Genomic DNA, 9,660 nt, shown 5'->3' with positions numbered 1-9,660 from the left:
ACCCTTGTTTATAAGACCATAGTTGCCTTTTTTGAAGTTATAATTGGGGATTCCATTGTTGTGATGATTTTTGTGTGGACGTATGTTGAGACAAAAGTCAATCATGTTGTGGTCACTGTTGGAAAAGGGTTTTTTAATTTGTATTCCATAAATTGAATTCAAACTATTGCAGATGATGAGATCGAGGCAGTTGTTAAGTCTAGTGTTGGTTACTAGTTGTTCTAGTCCCAGATTTGTTACTGCATTGTAGAAGGTTGCATGTGTGGGTTCAGTTGTACATTCGTTAAGGGTCCAGTTAATATGAGGTAGATTAAAGTCACCGAGAAAGATAAAAGCATGTGGGCAGGATGCTGCCCATGTTAGTAGTGTATTTAGCTTGTTTGCATGTTCGATGTCATAACCAGGGCCCCGGTAACATAGTAAGAACCAAAATGTGATGTTTAAGAATAGTTCACAGACGATGGTCTCAGGAAGAGCAAGCTCCTGGGTAACTTGGATGTTTTTTAGATGTAGGGACTTTTTATAGAAGATAGCAACACCACCTTCTCTACAGATTTCACGATCTGAGCAGTAACATGATAGTCTATTACTGTGGTAATGGAGTCAGGGAGAGATACGTTGAGCCATGTTTCACAGACAAATATAATGTCGAATTTAGCCATATTTAGTAAGAGGAGAAATTCAGGTATTTTATTTACAAGGCTTCTTGCATTGAATAGCTTGCATTTAAGACCAGTTGTGGTTGGAATAGAGGTAGTTAGGGGAATGCGTGCCTAATTTTGGGTGATATTGGATTGGATGGGGTGGGGTTGGATGCGGAGTTGTGGGTTGTGTGACTTTCTTTTGATGCAATCAGCAGGGTAGTCAATGTACAGGTCCTTTTCTCCATTGTCTAGATGGCTTTTGAGTTCTGCACGGAGCTCACGGGAGCGGATTCTTTGCAGTATGGATAAGTCTGGTCTTGAGCGAAAATTTTTATGGGTGGGATTGGATTTTGCAATGGTGTTTATTGTATGAATAAATATACGTTTGCTGGACTCATTTTTGCAAACAACTCTACAAAATCTTGGGGCCACAGAGCCATCATTGTATTTGTACCCAGGGCCATCTCTGGTTATTTCAATGATATCTTCAGGAGAGAAGTTTGTTGTATTTGAGTTGCTTATGATATTGTGAACTTTGGTGATGTCGTCTGATTCGTTGGTGTCTTCGAGACCGAATAAGATGGCATTTGGACGTTTCTGTTCACGTTCCATGATGTCTCTGATGAGTAAGGGGATATTATTTGTGGAATTATTTGATGGGATAGTAATTGTTTGAGGCTGTGGTTTGGTGGTTATTTTTGTAGTTGAGGTAGTGGTTGTGGTAGTTGTGGGATTTGATTTTGAGCTGATAGGTAATCACTTATCTGTGCTATATATATTTTTTCAAGAGAGATTAGGCTTGCTTGTATAGTTGTTTCAAAATGTGTTGCTAAGCGTTCTTCTATTGAGTGAATGAATTATTCTAGTACAACCAGGCTTCCAATACTGGATAAAGGGAAAGATAAATGAAAAGTCTCCTCCTGACTTTGGTGCACAATGTCTCACACTGTAATATAATGTAGTCCTCAACTAATGACTAGTTGCTTAGAGACCACTCAAAGTTATGAGGGACCCACCCCCAAAAGTTACTTAGAACCCAGATTCAAAGTTCTGATTATCACCACCACTTCACTGTCATCAGCACACATTAATGGCCATTTGCAATATCCTGCAGTCACAGGACTATAATATTTTGCTGGAAATCAACATTTACTCCCGGTCTCTGGTAAAAAATGCCCGCGACAGACAATGGGTTTGTTTTACAATTGCAGCATTCACTTTACAATTATTGCATTCACTTAAAGACTGCCACAAAAAAGGTAATAAAATCAGGTTGATCTCATTATTGACATGATTTGCAATATATCATGACCTGTGATGGAAATTCAAGATTCTATCATAGTTGTGTTTAGCAATTAAGCTAATGTTTGGTTAACCCATTTCAATTATTTTTTTAAAAGCATGAAAGAATTAGTCAAAACACTGTGCTCATGTTTGTTCTGAAGAAGCTGTATTTGTGGAACATACATTTTCTGAAGTACATCATAGATTGCATTAATACACTAGCACAAAACATATGTTTACATTAAGAAAAAAACATTACCAATATATTATCTGCACAAAATCCAGTATAAAATGCACACTGCTTCTAAGTGAATAGATTATAGATCACTATTGAGCATAAACATTTCTAAATCACACAATCAATCAAGAGAATCTGATAGGCATAACTGTAATTTGTGCCTTGGAATCCTACCTGCTATGTATCAAATATCTATCTAGTCATATCTTTTTAAGGCGGTAATTGAAGCATGTGCCACTGTGTCAGCCAAACTTTAACTGACTGCCTCATGAGCCAATCACAGTACAACAATCTATGAAAATAACAGGCATAAACTTCCATTGTTTACAAATTCACTGCTAAGATATTATGACTTATAATTGTGAGTTTTATAAATGACACAACTTTTTCTGGCATTTTAAATTGTAATTGTTTCTGTATTTATCTTTTTTATCATTTGTAAGTCACCTAGAGTTGGCTTATTGGCAAGATGGGCAATGAATGAATGAATGAATAAATAAATAAATAAATAAATAAATAAATAAATAAATAAATATATTGAGAAATAATGTTTAGGAAAAATGAAGGGATAAGGACTCACCTTAACATAATGAGATAATATGCAAAGTGATATGGGGAGAAAGTTAATCAAAATTATATGTAGGGCTCTGCACAGAATTAAATTTAAGAAAACTTCAATCTATCCAATTTTGTATCGATCCAGCTTTACCCCACAACTCTGCATCCTTCAGCCCATCCTGCTCAGAGGATTAGCCCTGTTCTCCAGATAAATTCTTTTGTAGAATTGTAGAATTGTAAAGAAGGGTGGCATGATTTGACTAAATTTCTTATGAGTTGGAGACCATTATTAGATTTCATATGGAAAAAGGAGAAAAATCAACTTTTGACTTTGAGATCTGAAGATCAGACTGGATTTGAGTAGAGAAATATTGCAGCTTTTTAAACATACATTTGTATTTAATAATTCACTACTTCTTAGATAAAATTAAGAGAAGAATATTTTATGCATATTGAGAATTTTAGTAAGTTGATTATTAGTATTTTAAAATGTTTCGTATATTGGTGCTATTTATTTAAATTAAGAAAGAGGTGGTTGTATTATTATTATAGCTGTACCAAAAGTAAAATAGAGGTCATTTTTGTTACAAATTTGTTGGATATTTTTATCAGTTTTAATTTTAATTTAATTCCCTTTCCCTTTTCTGTTAATTTGTATTTTAAAGTTTAATGTTGAAAATTAATAAAGATATTATAAAAAGAAAAAATAAAGGCAGCATGGAGCAAGAAGGAACAAAAATATGCTTCCACAGTTTCACGAACAAGCTACTAGCTGTTTCAAATATTGAGCTAACTGTGGATTGTTTTACCCATAGGTTACTGAAACATTGCTTACAACAGGGAACCCATCAACAATACTTTATGATACATACTAATAACTTGAGGGATATTTTAACACTAAATCAAAATCATACTGAACATATAATATTGAATATATAATAGCTTAGCAAGATGTTTTTTCCCTTAAATTTGCAAGATTCTTTACATTACTAATGTATTTCTACAGTCAGAAAAAGGCCTAATAATGGAAGACAATATTTTGTACCATTATTCTTCAAATCAGCCTCTTTGGAAAATAAAGTACTTTGCTCTCGATATAGCAAGGAAGCATCTACAGATAACTCTGCCTTCCTCTTATTGATAATAAAAAGTTAGCAAACCTCTTCCGAGCACACATAAATGCAAAATATGCGATTCCTGCTAAAAAGCCAGCCAGAAGAGTTGTGCCAAAAACTTTGGGTGCTCTCTTCTTTGCTACTCGAAACGCTGTTGGAAGAACTGCTGAGATTAGTATGTTGTTGACATGTCCCAAAACCTTATGAAATGTTTGTCTTTTTAAGACACGGTCATAATAGGCTTCCAAGTTAGGTCGCTTTCCATTTCCCCAACTTCTCCTTGCTAGTCCAATGAACTTCAGCCGATGGAGTGTTACAGCAAGGGATACATCAGCCAAGCTAAAGAATTCTCCACAGAGCCAAGGCTGATGTCCATTTTCTGATATCAAAAATAAAGGCATAAATAATTAGAGACCAATCAAATGCAATACAATGCAAAGATTCCTCTAATGCATGCAATTAATATTCTTATTAAATGTGTGTAACCATTAGTTTTAGATTACTTGTTGCAATGGTTTGGCAAATAGGAGCATTACTTGACTTGAAACAGCCTAGATTACTAATAGAGCTATCGTTCAACATTGCAAAATCAAAAGAAAATGAGACAGAATTGATTGCAAATAATATTTTACCTGGTGTTTCTTCATTTCTTCTTTGCAACTCAGTTTCAACCTGATCCAAAACTTTTTCCAGCTCATCTATTATTTTCTGTAAGTACTTTATGTTATCATGGTCCATCAATTTAGACTACAGGAAATAAATAGATTATATATTAGCTTGCAAAAAATGATGTTATCTTGAATATTGTGAATCTGAGTAAGCAATTGTAAGACTACAAAATGACATGTATCTAATCCCTTTTAAAATGGAATTATTCCAAGCAGAAAAGCATGCAATAACAATATTTGCTATTTCACATTAATATTATACTCCAAGCAATCCAAGGATCCATTTTAACTAATTATACATATTCTGTTCTTACTTTGAGTCGTTTCTGCTTTGCTATATATGCATCTTGCAGATCTGGGTTTTCTTCAGCGAGTTTCTTTAATTCAGATTCAGTATTACCTATTTGGCCTTGCAAAATAGCAATAAGTCAGTTGAGGTTATTAATCACCAAACTTTCAAATAAATTAAGTAAAGTTTATCATGTTAAAATGTTTTGCTTCCTAACCAAATGTATGGATTTACAATATCTTGTGTGAACAGTTCAGTGAACCCTCATCTGCAATGCAAAATTAATACTGAAAGTCAACTAATATTTATTTTACAAATGGTTTTCTTAAAACATCATATGTTGCTTATTTCAACAGACAGATAAGTTGATTTTTAATAATTATAAATTTGGTAAAATCATTTAAATAAGAAAATTAAAATGAATTTGAACACCACAGATAACTAGAGCACATAAAATTCTTGTACATACTACGAATTCTGGTTGTGGCATATGCAGGAATCATGGAGTCTACTGCTAATTCAGGATGTAAAATGCAACCATGTGTGTATGCATCCATAGGCAAGGAATCTAGTAGTTCTCTGTAGTGTTGAACCCTTGGATAATACATACTTCCTTCTTCTGGCATTAATTTTGGAGTATTTTCTATAGAGAAGAATATCCATAGATGAAAGTTAATTAAAAAAAATAAAAAATAAAAGGTTGTTTTAGATATTTATAACCTCTTACCCACTTCAGCCCTGACATCTGAAAGTAAAAAATAAAAGAGATTTCAAATATGATCTGATTGTGAATGAAAAGCTGAATTAGTGAATTTATGTTTTTCAATAAGTTTTTTTATTTTATTCACAACATTAAAGCACAACTTTAAAAATAAAAAATACAAGAACAAAGCAAAACAAAACATCAAGAAAAAAACAGCAGCAGTTAAACTTCAAATCTCTCTGTTAACAATCTGTAATTATATTTAACTTGCAGAAAGATTTCTTATCTACCCTAAACCACCACAATCATTATCTCTGGTCCTTCTGGAATCAAGTATCCTTAATTGATGCTTAATGATAAATATTTTCCTTAAAATTTAAATGAGATTTTTCCCAAAGATTGCATCTCATTCCCCAAAATCATAAATCTCTGTTGTAAATGCAGCATTTGTTGTTCTAAGAATCTTCATACTAGTTGGAATACAATACCTCTTGAACTATTCAAGTTAAAGGAGATTTGTGTTAGGGTTTAATCTTTCTTTGCTTTGTCATAATGAGAAATAGCAACATTGAATCTCTTTCGTGATAAAAGTAACAGTGAAAAAGACCAATGTTCTCTTCCACAACTGCATTTTCTTAATATACATAGTCCCCAACTTACGACCACAATTGAGCTCAAAATTTCTGCTGCTAAGTGAGTCATTTGTTAAGTGAGTTTTGCCCCATTTCATGATCTTTCTTGCCACAATTGTTAAGTGAATCACTGTAGTTGTTACGTTAGTAACATGGTTGTTAAGTGAATCTGGCTTCCCCATTGACTTTGCTTGTCAGAAGGTCGCAAAAGGGGATTACCTGACCTTGGGACACTTCAACCATCATAAATATGAGTCAGTTGCCAAGCATTTGACTTTTGATTATGTGACCATGGGGATGATGCCATGGTCATAAGTGTGAATAATGGTCATAAGTCATTTTTTTCCATGTCACAGTAACTTTGAATGGTCACTAAATGAACCATTGTAAGTCAAGAACACACCTATAGTGAAAATAACCTTTCATTAGTTTAGGGCCTTTAACTTCTGTCTCAGTAGAAATGAAACAAATTTGTCAGAGGTTTATCAAGCATCATATTTTAAGGACTGTCTATAGCAGGGCTGTCAAACTTCCGGCCCACGGGCTGGATGAGTCACATGCTGGCCACGCCCATGCCCGGTTTAGTGAAGGGGGGAAAAGTCCCATACGTTATGTGACGCAGCCGTGACGATGTGAGTTTGACACGCCTGGTCTATAGAATACTAGGGGAAGCTTCCACCTTCATTTTTAAAGCTGTAGAATGTGAATAAAAGGCTTGTGAAGCAGCTTTTATTTCCTTCATCCTTGCTTTCATGTTCAGCTGGGTCCAAGAAGGTATATTTAAGCCAATCTCTATTAAAGAAAGCAAAGCCTAACTCCTGGAAAAAAAATTAACACTGGCTTCAGATCTGAAAAAGTATAGACGCTGATAAAAGCTCTACCCCTGGTTACCTTTTTTCACCAGGATTTACCCTTGTTTTGGCAGGCTGCACTATCAAGGGTGACTTTATCTGAACTTGGAAATTAAACAAGATCTCTTCTGGTTAGTACTTGGATAGCAGTCTGGGAAATCAAAAGACAGCCTAGAAGAGGATAATGGCAAAGTTATTTTGATACTTTTGCCGACTTCATGTCCACATACTCATCCAGAGTTATGATTTGGTAGCCCAGAAGATAAGACAGAAGCAAGATAATTGAGGCCATGTTTACCCTCTCAAAAAACTCTCAGCAGCTTTCAGTTACTATTTCAATTCCATTCAATACTTTCAATTCAGTTAATATTTATTTAAATGTGTTGTAGATGACACTCCATTAGACTAATATTATTACTTATGGTATCCTTTCAAGGCGCTCTTTCAATCAATCTGGATAATTTTGTTTGTTTGTACTTAGATGCCTGTCTCCACAAGTTACTACTGGTGGATTTCTGCTTAGGTGCATAGTATAGGAATCCATACTATGCTATAGGTTATCATTTAGCTCCACCCGGTTGAATACCTGTATACAGAGTGACATATTCTTGATATGATTTTAGTTAACAGGATCATATAAGAAATAAAGAAATCCTTTAGCTTCCCAGGTAGCCATTGCCAATTAAAGTAGATAATTCTGGTCAAGGTAGATTCCTGTTTCTCTACAAAAGAGTTGTTGATAAAAAGATTTATACATGTCTATATCCCACTCCAAAAAATGTTTTCCTTTCAAAGAGTCTTTTCTATGTCTTTCAAAGAATAAAACTTAAAATTATGTATCCCTCCTGAAAACTTTCTCAAACTGCAATTTATTTATCACATTTAGAAACCAAGCATCTCCCTCACAGAAAGACTCTGGGTGGTGTATAAATAAGACACAAAACATACAATGTATACTATAAATAATCATTTAGTACATAAATAAATTTCTATGAAATATGATGTCCCAAAGATGCTGTTTCAAAAGGCAACTGGATTTTCTTGTTTTTCTATGAAGATGTTTTGCTTCTTATCCAAGAAGCTTATTCAGCTCTGACTGGATGGTGGGGAATGGAAAGATTTGTATTCCTTTCAAACAGCTGGTCATTTGCATTCTTTTAGAGAGTCATTGAGGCCACAATGACCCTCTAAAAAAATGCAAATGACCAGCTGTCTGCAAGGAATATAAATCCTTCCACTCCCCACTATCCAGTCAAGAGCTTCTTGGGTGAGAGGCAAAAAACAACAACAACAACGAAGTCCAGTTGCCTCTTGAAATAGTACCTTTGGGACAACAATGACCTGGATAATTGAGAATCTCCACAGACATATGAAATAAGATACACACATTAAAGCATTTTTTAAAAAGCTTATAAATACTCTTATTACCATTCACAAAAGTATCTTCAAGGTAGTCAATAATCTGAGTTGCATCACAAATTATGTTCTCTTTGTGAATGAGCACAGGGACTTCTCCTGATGCATTTAACCGCATAAACCAAGGCTCGTTATGTTCACTCAATGGAAGGCTTACATCATGCTCTTCACATTTCAACCCCTTTTCAGCAATCACCAGTCGTACCTGAAACAAATGGATGATCTTCCGGTTGAAGGAAGTTTTAAAAAGCATACGGTTTATCACATATTGTATGGATTCAAAGCCAAACCTGGTCATGGAATCTCCAGAGTGCCAAACCAAACTTGTCCTGGGATATTTGCTATGGACATTGGGAGATTATGACAATAAATGGCTAAATAAACATGCTGCTATTCCAGAGAAACAATAAGAAACCTGCAGGAACCATTTAATGTGAATATTAAATATCAGCTCTTCATATGACACATTTTCCCTGTAAAATAAATTGAGCTCACTTGGTTTTGTTATTGCTTATTTTTCATTCCTTTACTGTATATTGGATTAGCCAAGCCCCAATTCTTAATGCACAAAATGTAACAATAGTGGGAAAGGGTCTGGGCCTATTTGTGAAGCTTCCTGGCTTCGCTATGCCTTTTTTTTTCATTATTTTTTTTTCCTTCTTCTTTCGGGAAACCACTCAGAGCTGCCTTCAATACAATGCTTTGTCCCCACAAGGCAAATAGGCAGTTTTAAGGGGGCTACATGGGCAGGGGGAGCTATCCAGGTTCTGAAATACAACATTCCTTTTTGCAAATGAAACACTCACCTTTTGGGAACTGAAGGACTGTGTCCAGTGATAGAGGATGAGTTTAGCCTCTGACTTGACCTCCACTTCAGCTGGGGGTGCTTCATTGGCCATCTGGTCCTCCTTTCCTTCTGCCATTTCACGTTTTTGTTCGTGCTCCATTCACTGCTCCGAGATTCTGCCCATGAGATTTGATTCTTTTTTCACTCTCTTCCCTTTCTGTTACTGAGTCTGCTCCATAAACCGAGCATGCTCATTATTAGCAGATGAAGCTGCCTTCCTGACTTTGCCCTCACTCTCCAACAGGATTTCATGAAATGAAGCTGTTTAAAATCTTGGGTATTCAGGATCAACACAGAGATAACCAAGCTACACTACCTATCTAGATTCAAGAAAATGTTTTTTTTTCCTGAATCTCTTCTCTAGTTTGTAATAAATATTCTAGGTACATTTAATTAATTTAACTAAAATACAAAG

The 9,660-nt window shown here is 34.9% G+C and overlaps 1 protein-coding gene across 1 annotated transcript; it reads right to left on the bottom strand.

Annotated features, from left to right (window-relative positions):
- Positions 1–2,073: 2,073 nt before the first annotated feature.
- Positions 2,074–9,455, bottom strand: GDAP1 (ganglioside induced differentiation associated protein 1). The gene is made up of 6 exons (XM_026691560.2): positions 9,205–9,455; positions 8,411–8,603; positions 5,266–5,439; positions 4,822–4,916; positions 4,472–4,586; positions 2,074–4,218 (listed from the first exon to the last, which is right to left on the bottom strand). Exons 1-6 carry the CDS (start codon positions 9,343–9,345, stop codon positions 3,836–3,838), a joined length of 1,101 nt encoding a protein of 366 aa, XP_026547345.1. The 5' UTR covers positions 9,346–9,455; the 3' UTR covers positions 2,074–3,835.
- Positions 9,456–9,660: the final 205 nt, after the last annotated feature.

The sequence above is a fragment of the Notechis scutatus genome, chromosome 3 (assembly GCF_049901735.1).
Source record: "Notechis scutatus isolate UNSWTSFEM ecotype Mainland chromosome 3, rNotScu1.2, whole genome shotgun sequence".
In the NCBI taxonomy this organism is placed as follows: Eukaryota; Metazoa; Chordata; class Lepidosauria; order Squamata; family Elapidae; genus Notechis; species Notechis scutatus.
Note: the sequence above shows the minus strand (reverse complement) of the source record. Positions and strands in the feature narration are given on the sequence as shown.